Source organism: Lithobates pipiens, unplaced genomic scaffold (assembly GCF_037356315.1).
Source record: "Lithobates pipiens isolate NorthernLeopardFrog02 unplaced genomic scaffold, aLitPip1_a1.2 Scaffold_16, whole genome shotgun sequence".
In the NCBI taxonomy this organism is placed as follows: Eukaryota; Metazoa; Chordata; class Amphibia; order Anura; family Ranidae; genus Lithobates; species Lithobates pipiens.
This window is the reverse complement of record NW_027507748.1, coordinates 386616231-386629712: the sequence shown is the minus strand read 5'-3', so window position 1 is coordinate 386629712 and position 13482 is coordinate 386616231. Positions and strand designations below refer to the sequence as shown.

Genomic DNA, 13482 nt, shown 5'->3' with positions numbered 1-13482 from the left:
ATATATAATAAAAAACAAGTCCCACTACTATGGCCAACATGTTTTAGGCAACAATTAACATATTCTTCTGTTAAGGTGCTGTAACATCTTGGGATAAAAAGTATAACACTAATGTTAGCCATCTATTTGTAATTTGATGTGTCAACTCTTCCCTGCATTAGTAGATCCAATCACAAGAAGAATTTTTGAGGTCTAAACATAACGTGCTAAAAAGTTTTTATTTTTAATTTTTTTTACTAATCTTCAGTTTCAACTAATTGTAACTAATGTTTTTTTTCTTGTATTTGTTTTTTAACAATGCATCCATGCCTAGATAAAAATGTAGTTGCCCATCAACCGCTTTCTATTTTTTTCATAGAGAGATAACTGATATGCATTTCTTGATGATCAGGTTACAGTATGTTCTCCTCCCACTGAGTGTAGTCTATGACATATGCAAAAAAATTCTCTAACACTTCACCTCTCCAGGCTAAGCCTTATCAAATGCTCAGTGTGTCAGTGCACTGCCATAATGCACTGGATTCTTTAGTGTAAGAGATCTACAACATTTTAAATCTATCAGTGAGAATCTCCAAAAACCATGACAAGACACAAAGAGGAAGCCAAGGAGACCTCTCCTCTATCAGACAAACCTCGTGGAATTAACAGATTGTTTCGCCAACTGGTACCTTATGGATTCTGTAATGAAGCAAAGGCGCAGTTTGGTATGGCCGTACCTGTGGTAAGACATGACTTCAAATAATATATTATTACTGCTTGTGGTATTCAACTTTTCATGGGTTCCATTTTTTTGTAAATATAATCATTAAAGCTGAACTCTAGAAATTATTTGTATCGCATATTCACATTGGTTTAGCTTGGCCCAATGTAAGTATGCATTACTCATACCTGATGGTCCAATGGGGAAGCTGCAAATCATTGTAGTCATCTAGTCGCCATTACTACAATGATACCTGAAATCTTTTGGGTCCTGCTCAGGTTCCATGCAAGTTGAATTTTATTTTAAACTCGGAAAAACAGGAATTTAGGGGCAAAGTCTATTGAAGTCTATAGGAGGCAAATCATGTTAAATTCTGCCAATTTTAGGGTCAAAAAGGCATGAAAATCTGGGGGGTTGTATCAAGGAAAAAAAATATAATCCTTTCCCAATTTTTTGCGCCCTCCCCCCCTACACACACTTATAGACTAATCTAAATGCACTCATTGTGCCTGTCTACACACAAAAACTTTGATTGCGATAACCATATTAAGTATTTTCATACACACTGGAGTGATAATAATTCTAGACCCATTTTTTTACACTTAAAAATAAACTAATGACCTGTAGGGGCTTTTAAAGCATTGCCTATGGAAAATGTAGGTACTAAAAGTTTGTCACTATTTCATGGGCACACAAAATTTAAGGCTTTACATGTTGGATATCTGTTTACTCAGCAAAACCTCATCTTTTATATTTTTACCAAAAAAGGGTAACATATTGCGTTTATGTGTGCTTTAAATCATTTTAGTGTATTCTTTTCTAAAATGTTGTGTTTCATAAGCTATTGTGCTAATATCACATGACATAAAAAATTGGAATTACCAACATTTTATTCTCTAGGATGCCTGCTTTCAGAAAATATATAATGTTTGGGGTCTTATGTAACCTTAAGACCGAAAAACATGAGTGCAAATAATGCACTGGTAGGTAAAGGGTTAAAAACATTGTCCACCTTTGAGAAAGTGTTTCAAGTTAAACTTGTATTACAGGTGTGCAGGGGAGTTGCTAGGTGGCAAAAGGACCAGGGGCTTCAGCCTGAAGTACAAGGCTGGAAACGGGGGGGTGGGATGTTGTACGCGACGCAGGTTTTTTTGGCTGGGCCGTGACACTGACGGTAGTGACCTACATACACTGACCTGCCTGACCTACATACACTGGACATTTACATACACTGACCTACATCCACTAACGGTAGTGACCTACCTACACTGACTGACATACACTGACATTTACATACACTGACATTAACCTACACTGACATTTGTCTACACTGACTGACCTACACTGACATTAACATACAGTGACCTACCTACACTGACATTTACCTACACTGACATTTGCCTACACTGACATTAACATACACTGATATTAACATACACTGACCTACACTGACATTAACATACAGTGACCTACCTACACTAACATTTACCTACACTGACCTACCTACACTGTCTGACCTACCTCAGTGTGTGGTGTCACAGCAGCCAGTCCTCAGAGGAGGAGGCGAGGAGGTGAGGAGAGCGGCTCGCCCGAGCGCCAAACGGGGATGTGGCACGGCAGCCGCTTTGTAATTCCCGCCTTCTGGATCCAACAGCACCTATGATGGACGTCACACATCCCGCGGTCCCGGCATTGGACCAGTGGGACATCCATCATAGAAATGCAGGCTCCAGAAGGCGGGACCTGCTATGGCACTCGGCTGCACTCGGCCACATTGGGCGGTGCTCGGGATCAGATTGGTCCCGGCACTCGCCACAGCACTCGGGGCTAGCAATGCAGACCCTGCAGAGCTGAGACTCGGGGCTTTAGGGGGTCACATCCGGGGCTTCAGCCCCCCCTAGCCACCCCCTCCCGACATCCCTGCAGATGTGACATGAAACATCTCCCTGGAATTTACTACAAATGTGTGTGGCTCTATCCATGGATCTGTGGACAGGAACTTGTAGATCTCAGTGGAGCATAGCTACTGTGAGATTATTACCTTTGTAGTCCAGTGCTTGCTTCCTCCACCCCCATAACTGAAGTCCATACCTCTACACAGACCTGGGGCTTGGGTAGGATACTACAGAAGTGGCTGCAATTAGACATGTGCAGTTCATTTTGTTCTGAATTTCTGAATTACAATAGTACTGAATTTAAACTAATCCAAAATAACGAAAAAAAAAATTCGGACGAAATTCAAATTCGAATAGTTTTTTAATAATTTCGAATACTTTTCTAATTCAAATCTTTTTCAAATTCGAATTAGAAAAGTTTTTGAATTTACAAAGAGAATAAAATAGAATAGAAAATAAGGAATATAATAGAAAAATAGACCAGAAAAGAATATAACAGAAAAGAATATAATATAATAGAAAAAAAACAGAACAAACTAGAATAGAAAATAAAAGAACAGAATAGACTAGAATATAATATAAACAAATAGAATAGAATGACATATAAATGATATAATCATCTAGTGAAATTCGAATTTCAAATAGAATACATTTTAATTTGAATACATAAGAAAATAATAGAAAAGAACAGAAAAGAAAAAAAATAGAATAAACTATAATAGAATAGAAAATAATAAAATAAAAATAGAATTGAATAGAATGAATATAACTATTTCACAAAATTCAAAAAGAATCAATTCAAATTTGAAAAGAATAGAAAAGAATACAAAAGAAAGTAACAAAATAGTATAGAAAAACATTAATAGAATAGAAAGAATATAACAATCTTCCAAAATTCGAATTTTAAAATATAATAAATTTGAATAGAAATTTCAGCACAGTGGTGTAGTGGGTAGCACTCTCACCTAGCAGTAAAAAGGGTCACTGGCTCAAATCCCAACCACGATACTATCTGCCTGGAGTTTGCATGTTCTCCCTGTGCCTGCGTGGGTTTCCTCCGGGTACTCTGGTTTCCTCCCACACTCCAAAGACATGAAGGTAGGCTAATTGGCCCTAGTATATGAATGGGGACCTTGGATTGTGGGCTCCTTGAGGGTAGGGACTGATGTGAGTGTGCAATGTACAGGGATAGGGACAATTGTAGACACTCACTCAGGTTGAACTAGATGGACTGGTGTCTTTATTCAACCTTACTAACTAACTATGTAACTAAAATAAAAGAATAGGATAGAAAGAAATAGAAAATAAAATAATAGAATAGAATAGAATAAAAGTGTATAATTAAAAAAAACAATAGAATAGATTAGAATAGAAAGAATATAACCATTTCCCAAAATTCTAATAAGAATAAATTTGAATAGAATAGAAAATAATAGATTAGAATAGAAAGATGGTTATATTCATTCTATTCTGTTGTTTTTTTCTATACTATTGTGTTATTTTCTATAATATCATACTCTATTCTTTTGTATTCTATTCAAATTCAAATTGATTCTATTAGAATTTTGGAAAATTGTTATATTATTTATATTCTATTCTATTATTTTTTTTATTCTATTATTTTATACTCTATTTGAATTTCAGAAGATGGTCATAATCTATTTTATTCTATTATTTTCTATTCTATTCTATTTCATCCTATGATGTTCATTTATTTTCTATCCTATTTTGTTCTGTTTTACTATTATATTATATTCTTTAAATTTTCTGTTATATTCTTTTCTATTTTATTCTCTTTGTTTCTATTCTATTCCTTTATTTTCTAGTTTATTTTATTTGAAAAAAATTTGGAGTAGAAAACTTTTCGAAATGGATTTGAAAACATTTCGAATCAATCCAAATTTGGGTTCTAAAAATTTTAATAGATTTGAAATTGAATAAGCTAAATTCCGAAAATGGATTAAACGAATGAAACGAGTTTAACTAAAAGAATTTATGTAAATAACAAAACAAAACAAAACCATTTTTTTTGTTCTGCACATGTCTAGCTGCAATGCTTTGCAAGCATCAATGAACACATTTAAGACATGCACATTTTTATGTTATTTGTTAGAAATCAAGTGATCCAGTATACAGCAGAAAGCTAACACTTTTCAGATTACAATGCCTTACTCATGGCTAGACTATTGTCAATAGAGATCTCATTTATAAGCTGCTTGATCACTACAGGGGTGGTAGTTAAAACAAATTTACACTGTATCCGAGAACCACATACCACTATTAATTAATTCATTTTTTTTTATTAAATACAAACTCACCCATCCATCTACAATATGTCTCCATGCTTTATTTTACTGAGAAACCACTTTGAAAAACACCCCCATAGCAATACTGGTCAAGGTAAGGGCAGACGATTCATGTAGCATTTACTTCCTGGAATCCATCTGCATTTAGCTCAGGCAGGAGGGTCTGCTTAGCTGAGAAAGAGTCCCAGCCCCACCCGTCTGGCAACCAAGAAGTAACTATAGAAATGTAAAAAAAAAAGCCAATATCATATAGCTTCCTATATACAGTATTTACTAAATAGCATAAGTATTAAACATAGTCAATGTTGATTAAGATAGTGGAGTTCTGCTTTAAATACCAAAACTAATTTGCCTGTGTTTAATACATCTTCATCCTGTGCAACTCAACAGCTTATATTACCAGAAGAGGTCCCATACAGCTTAAAAGGGGCATGCACACTGGGCTTTTCCCTTTGGTAGTCCCCTTGGCAGAAAAAAAATGCTTTTACGGGCAACCAGTGGATCCCACAATAAAGTGCTTATAACGTATCATATGTTTCATATTCTAATCCACCCATCCATATATTATTTATCTAAGCATTTGGTACCCCATAAACACATATACCACAAATTGAGGTCTTTTAGCGCTTAGAAGTATGTACCGGAATAGAAAACTGGTTACAGGGGCAGGTCTCGAGGGTGGTTTTAAATAGCGGCATCTTTTAAATGATTTGAAGTTATAAGTGAGGTTCCTCAGGGCTCTGTCCTGATAGCAATTCTATTTAATGCCTGCTGCATCAGAGGCAAATGTTTGTTGGTTGCTTATTCAGTGTTTATATAATGCATATTCTCTAAATATGGCCACATTGGCATCATAATGACATGGCGCATGGTGGCATTATGACATCATCATGCGCACCATGACGTTACGATGCATGCAACGTGATGATATCACCACTCATGCACAAAACCAACCCAGGCGGCTGTAACACTTATAAAATAATTAAGCCGATACAAAAAAGAAAAAAAAGGAAAAAGACTCCATAAATCCAACCTCAAATTCTACATATAATAATTAATAGCAAAAAAATATAATATATATTTTATTCATTTTATATTATATAGAATAAATAATAGAAATTGAAAGAAAAGAAAAAAGGATCTAAGGAAATCTTCACTAACAAAATAATGCTAACTTAATATTATGTGAATTAAACCAAGCTGGCCCTCAGTAAACCCATTGACTCGAGTGAAAAGGTATATATAATCTGGCACACAGGAGGATTGTAAATTGGAACGATCAAAAAACTGTCCCACTGTATAAACTGTTAACATAAGAAAGGCGCAACCTCAAAGGAGCAAAGGGGACTGGTTGGCCTTCCTGGAATGCAGAACTTGTAACACTAGTTTTCTCATGAATAAATAATTGGATAAACTGTTAACATAAGAAAGGCACAAAGGACAGACTTTCTTTCAAATCTGGGGATTGTTGACTCCAGCACCCAACTCCCAAATACAAAATTCTTTTTGGAGTATAATTTGATCAAAATTCCCTCCTCTTGAATATGGTCTCACAACCTCAATGGAGACGAGGGGGACTGGCTGGCCTTCCTGGAATGCAGAACTTGTAACACTAGTTTTCTCATGAATAAATATGTCTTTACCCACATAAAAAAATGTCCCCTTTCATGTTTGGGAAGAAAGACATACCCTTAAGATGAACTGAGATTTGGGCTAGTGACAATGATAAACTCGATAAAGTTATAACTGTCATGTCTTCCTGTCCTCCCGATTGTTGTTCACAACATATTGGTCCATGCCATATTTTTGGGGGAATGGAGTCATGCTCCCTGGATTTGGGGGGTAGATTGGTTTCTCCAAGGAGATTATTTGTTGTGGGTTCCTGGTTTGTGGGGTACCACTGTCATAGCTACCCCTTGGCACACATTCTGGGGATCTGAGCCACCTTGAACTCTTTCTCCTCCACCTTCTGCCTCTTTGTGGGTGCGTAGTTAATTTTTTAACATATTCCCCTAAACCCCTTTTATCTCTCATATACATTAATTTACCTTCATCTAAAGTCAAATCCTTACATTTCTGTGCCTAATGTCGCATACACACGATCAAACAATCGGGTGGAAAAGTCCGGTAAACTCAAGTCCGCTGGACAATCCCCCCTGTGTAGCCTCCGGCAGACTTTTTTGGCCCGAAAGTACGGCGGACTTAGAAAGTAGTTTTGCACTCCAATCTTCCCGCTGGACTTGCATTTCGGCGGACAATCCGGCCGTGCGTATGCCAGTCCGCCGTACTTTTGAAATGAACTGACTTTTCCCACGCGTTTCTGAACGGGCTACTTGCCCACACACGGCACTTTTTCAGCGGACTAATACGGCGTACTAAGTCCACCGTACTATCCGCCGTACTTTTGAAATGAACAGTCTCACCCACACACGCGGAGGAAAGTCCGCTCATTTTGAGCACGTCTCCAGGTAGGCGGGGCCCGCGAAGGATGCGTCGCTGGCCCCGCCACCTGGTATGGACTTAAACGGGAACCACAACGCCAAAAAAAATCAGCGTGGGGGTCCCCCCCAGGTCCACATCAGACCCTTGTACGAGCACGCTACCCGGCCGACCAGGAAAGGGGGGAACGAGCGAGCGCCCCCCCCCCCTCCTGAGCCGTACCAGGCCGCGTGCCCTCAACATGGGGGGGTGCCTTGGGGAAGGGGGGGGTCGCACGGCCCCCCACCCCAAAGCATCTTGTCCCCATGTTGATGAGGACAAGGGCCTCTTCCCGACAACCCTGGCCGTTGGTTGTCGGGGTCTGCAGGCGGGGGGTTTATCGGAATCCAGGAGCCCCCTTTAATAAGGGGGCCCCCGGATACCGGCCCCCCACCCTATGTGAATGAGTATGGGGTACAATGTACCCCTACCCATTCACCTGTGAAAAAAGTACAAAAAAACACAACACAGGGTTAAAATAGTTTATTGCACAGCTCCGGGGGTCTTCCGTCTTCGGGGGTCTTCTCGCCAGACTCCGCCGCTATCTTCTGCTAGCTCTTTTGCTAGCGGAGGAGCCCGGCTTTCTTCCTCGCCGCCGGCCTCTTCTTCCGACTTCGGGGGTCTTGTGCCCCTCTTCGGTTCTTCTTGCCGGGCCACAGCGCCTTCTTCTAGTTCTTTTACAGGCGGTGGCCCGGTCTTCTGTCGCCGCCGCCGTCGTCATCTTCTCTTCTTCTCTTCAGATGTTGCCTCGTCGCTCCCTCCGCTCCGGATGATGTCCCCGCCTATTATGATGTCACAGTCCCAGAGGATGATGGGACTGTGACATCATACTGGGCGGGGACATCATCCGGTGATGTCCCTATATAAGTCGCCGCGCGCCCGGTCCCCGTCATTGTGAGCTGAGGGAGCGACGAGGCAACATCTGAAGAGAAGAAGAGAAGACGGCGATGACAGAAGACCGCCACCACCTGTAAAAGAGCTAGAAGAAGGCGCAGTGGCCCGGCAAGAAGAACCGAAGAGGGGGACAAGACCCCCGAAGTCGGAATAAGAGGCCGGCGGTGAGGAAGAAAGCCGGGCTCCTCCGCTAGCAAAAGAGCTAGCAGAAGATAGTGGAGGAGTCCGGTGAGAAGACCCCCGAAGACGGAAGACCCCCGGAGCTGTGCAATAAACTATTTTAACCCTGTGTTGTGGTTTTTTTTTTATACTTTTTTTTCACAGGTGAATGGGTAGGGGTACATTGTACCCCATACTCATTCACATAGGGTGGGGGGCCGGTATCCGGGGGCCCCCTTATTAAAGGGGGCTCCCGGATTCTGATAAGCCCCCTGCTCGCAGACCCCGACAACCAACGGCCAAGGTTGGTGGGAAGAGGCCCTTGTCCTCATCAACATGGGGACAAGGTGCTTTGGGGTGGGGGGGGCGCACGGCCCCCCCTTCCCCAAGGCACCCCCCCATGTTGAGGGCACGCGGCTGGTACGGCTCAGGAGGGGGGGCGCTCGCTCGTCCCCCCCTTTGCTGGCCGGCCGGGTAGCGTGCTCGGACAAGGGTCTGATGTGGACCTGGGGGGGACCCCCACGCTGATTTTTTTTTCGGGGTTGGGGTTCCCCTTTAAGTCCATACCAGGTGGCGGGGCCAGCGACGTCCCCTTTGTGGGCCCCGCCTACCTAGACAAAATGAGCGGACTTTCCTCCGTGTGTGTGGGCGAGTCCGTTCATTTCAAAAGTACGGCGGATAGTACGGCGGACTTAGTACGCCGTATTAGTCCGCTGAAAAAGTGCCGTTGGGGGCAAGTAGCCCGTTCAGAAAGTCCGACGGACAGTCCGGCGGGAAGTCCGGCGGACTAAGTCCTCCGGATAGCCGGCTACGTGTGTACGCGGCATTAGAGTGACGAGCCCCCCTTCCACCATGTCCACCACCACATCTTGGGAGATGGGGGGGGTGACAGGGTGTCCACTCTATAACACCAACTCAGACTGACTACTTTCTTCTTGTGTGGTATATCCGGTTCTCATTGTCCTAGATGGTCTATTATTAAAAGTATTATTCCATCAGTAAGCTCTGCCAGCCTCACAGGCATATTTATGCCACTCTATTTTCAATTTTTTAACTATTACCTAATTCATTATTACATTTTTCCACCAATGCACATTCCCCTTCTCTTTTTGAATGTAGGAGGTTTTTTGCCTTCAGGCAGAGTTTTCAGAGTCTTTCCTAGTTCCTTATTAATATTGGCGAATTGTTGTTCATAAAAAGCAAATCAACAAGACAATCATATTCCTTGTGCATTGTTGTAAATTAATCTCCCACCTTTTTCACAAATCCATTGTAACCTCATGAATATGTGGGAAGATTTGTATCCATTGACACCTAGGATACACTTGTTCATCCAATTACTTTGACTTAATTAAGTACGCTATATTCCATCATGCTCTTGGACTGAACAGAGAAAGCTGTGTTTTTGGTTTTCTCCAAATTTGGTAGTTCTGGATTGGAATCTACAATCCTGCGTCCAGATTTTACCAGGTGTCTGCAGCCTGTCTGAGTGCAGAGGTATGTGTGAGGTCATTATATACTCAAACCTGAGGTTAGCTCAGAGCTCTCAGTTTGGAGACAGCAGGTCTCACCCAGGAATCAGAGGAGCCCCAGTCAGGAGTTAAGAGATAGGAGGTCTCGCCGAGGAATCAGAGGAGCTGCAGCCAGGAGTCAAGAGACAGGAGCTCTCACCCAATGTTCAGAGGAGCCCCAGCCAGCAGCCCAAGGACAGAAGGACTCACCCAGGGGTGAGAGGTGCCCCAGCCTAGAGACGGGAGGTCTTTTTCCAGGAGCCAGATTGGCTCCTATCAGGGTGTCAGAAGAACCCCTATCCAGAGGCAAAGACTGGGCCATGCAACAGGGCTCTGCGAATAAAGGCTAAGAGAGTCAAGTGAACCAGTAAAGGCAGTATGACCAGTGGACAACACAGTCTGAGGGACTGTAAGAAGGGAGGGTAAGAAGAGTGGCGGTACTGCCAACAAGCGAGCCAGGTGGCTCGGTATTTTTTGTTTGACTGTTTATATTAATGTGAAAGAACCCCTATGTGGACAACCGATGTCAATGTGAACTTTCTATTTTATTTAATAAAAGCAGGCTGCTATGCCCTAAAATACAGTTTGATCTGACGCAACTCATTAAAAAAGGCACCTACCACATGAGTATAATCTTCCTAATACCACAATATAAGTATAATCTTACTAATACCACAATATATATTTATTTTATTTATTATGTATATACTGTGTATAAATGTTTTTTTTAAGCTGTACGTTCATAGGATTTTTAATAAACAAAAATTAATGGAGTGGGACATTGGGGGTTAGGCAAATCCACTTTGCACTACAAGTGCAAAGTGCACTTGAAATTGCACTGAAAGTGCACTTGGATCTGCGGGGGACATGCAAGGAATATAAAAAACAGCATTTTAGCTTGCACATGATTGGATAATAAAATTAGCAGAGCTTCCCTCATTTCAGATATACCCCTCAGATTTACAGCGACTGCACCTCCAAGTGCAATTTCAAGTGCACTTTGCACTTGTAGTGCAAAGTGGAGTTGCCTTTCGTTAATCACCCCCATTATATAAGTTGCTCAGCATGGCTGTCACATATCTTTGGATACTGACTAAGGATGGGCTCAGGTGTGTTCGCAGCTCTACACGTCTGAGCCCGCCAGGAATTTTACATTGTGCAGCGCTAATCACAGGCAGTGAGACATTTCCCAATCTGTGCAGCTGCGGATCGGGAAATGCTTCACTGCCTGTGATTAGCAAGGTAAGTTTCCTGGCGGGCTCGGGCATGTGGAGCTGCGAACACGCCTGAGCCCATCTCAAATTTTCTGACTTAGCACCTTTAGGCCCTTGTACACACGGTCGGAGAATCTGTCGGAATTAGTCTTATCGGACCGTGTGTGGTATGCATCGCACTGATTCCATCCGCATCTCCGTCCGACCCAATTTTCCAACATGTTGGAAATATTTCCCGACCAACTGGGCCGGAGGGACCTAATCCGATCATGTGTAGAGCATTTTGATCGGACCCAGTGCCACGCATGCTCAGATCAAATTCCTACATCAAAGCTATTGGCTACTAGCCTGAATGTAGTCCCATCGTAACGAAATTACGTCATCACGTTCTGAAAGATCGGATTTTTTCGCCAACTTGGCCCGACCGTGTGTATGCAACGGGCAAAATCCGACGGATTTGGTTGGCAAAATCTCCGACCGTGTGTACGTGGGCTCGGGCATTGCAAATTGAGACATTTATCATATTTCTCTCGTCTTTACTTTTAGCTGAGACTTCTGACTGACCTTTAACAACTTACAAACAGTATTGCTTGAAGGCAGTGCTGGCTCACTATGGGGGTTATTTACGAAAGGCAAATCCACTTTGCACTACAAGTGCAAACTACAAGTGCAAGGTGCACTTAAAATTGCACTGAAAGTGCCCTTGGAAGTGCAGTCGTAGATCCGAGGGGGATATGCAAGGAAAATAAAAAACAGCATTTTAGCTTGCACACGACTGGATGATAAAATCAGCAGAGCTTCCCCTTGATTCAGATCTACCCCTCAGATTTACAGCGACTGCACTTCCAAGTGCACTTGGCACTTATAGTTTGCAATTGTAAGTGGATTTGCCTTTTGTAAATAACCCCCTATGACTATGTCCTCACCCTAGGTTACAAATTATTACTTTATACAGACTGAGATTACTCACTCTCTTTTTTGAGAAAAGGAAAAAAGGCCTACACTTATGTCTCCTGTCAAAAATCCTTATCTCTCAAATCTTCCATCAAAAATAATTGAAGAGCATAGCAATTAGTGGTGAACTAGTTACAGAGCAGAGAAACCTGCCTTTCTACTGGACATTATACGTTACTTGACCTGGAGCTTTAAACCCTGGAGCATAGTGACACAACCTGGTAGCGGTGAACATCTTTCATAAAATATTACTTTTTTCCCTATCAGTAAAACAATAACATTTTATTTGCATGTCATTGATTTAAGCTCTAGCATCTTGGTTAGGAGAAGTCTAATTGGTGACAATAGGATTACTGAGCATTCATTTCTCTATTTAGCCCACACAGTGCAATTTTAGAGGAAAGGAGGAGAATAGCAAGTGTGTTATTTATTGCTGAAGGTGGGGATGAGGCCGTAATGTGTTTCATCATTTTTTGCATTGCATCTAGCAATACGTGCAAGTATGTTAACAAAGTACTATACATTTTGGTGCAATGCCTTTTTTTTAAGGGGTCATGCACTTTTTTAATGCATTTATTCACATGCAGGGCAGTCTGTTAAAAACAAATGGACTGCCCTAAGCATAACACACAAAAAATCCGCATGCACTCTATCGCACCTGCATAGGTGTAAATGGAGCCTAAGTGCCATAAACAGTCACAGTGCATTTGCTTACTAATAAGTATTTTTTGCAAGTTTTCATTACTTTTTCTTGTCTTCTTAGTGACTGCTGATGGTGGCATACATTTCTCATGCACAGGTTAGCGGGTATTATGCAGAGCAAGTTTTAGGGTCTATGCACATCCAACATTCAGGTTACAGTGGCAAAAGTAATCTTGCAGTATTGAATTAGGGTGTTTTATTAAAATTGTAAAGTTTCTTTAAAAAGTAAATGTTCACCTAGTGTCAGGGCCTGGACTTGAACTTGGGACCTTTGCTGGCAATGGTGCTTGCTGAGCTACCCAGAATGCTGGACAGTTTACTTGAATGATCCTGCCTTAAATCTTGCTTGTCTTGAACCTTGAACTCCTCTGCCTGCAACATCACTAAACAGAGGAAATTATGCCCTGCCTGAGGACAGACCAGGCCCACCTTTTGCCTGTGTACCTCTGCCTCTCCTTGTTGGCTTCCTAGACATAATGGCAGGGAGCTTATTAACAAAGTGCTATAAAGATGGGGAAATGTGTATGTTGATGCACTTTAATCAATGGAAAATGCTCACTACACAGACACACTCCACTGACACACTACAATATACTGCAGTAAAACTGCACTGACGCACTGCAATATATTGCTGTAAACATGCACTAACACACTGAAATATACTGCGTT

The 13482-nt window shown here is 41.7% G+C and overlaps 1 protein-coding gene across 1 annotated transcript in view; it reads left to right on the top strand.

Moving 5' to 3' along the window:
* Nucleotides 1-471: 471 nt before the first annotated feature.
* LOC143983035 (multidrug and toxin extrusion protein 2-like) overlaps nucleotides 472-13482 on the top strand; it is a 289578-nt gene continuing 276567 nt past the window's right edge. Inside the window, exon 1 of the mRNA XM_077482262.1 lies at nucleotides 472-721. Coding sequence (XP_077338388.1) covers nucleotides 581-721 — 141 coding nt within the window. The 5' untranslated portion in view covers nucleotides 472-580. The remainder of the gene's footprint in view (nucleotides 722-13482) is intronic.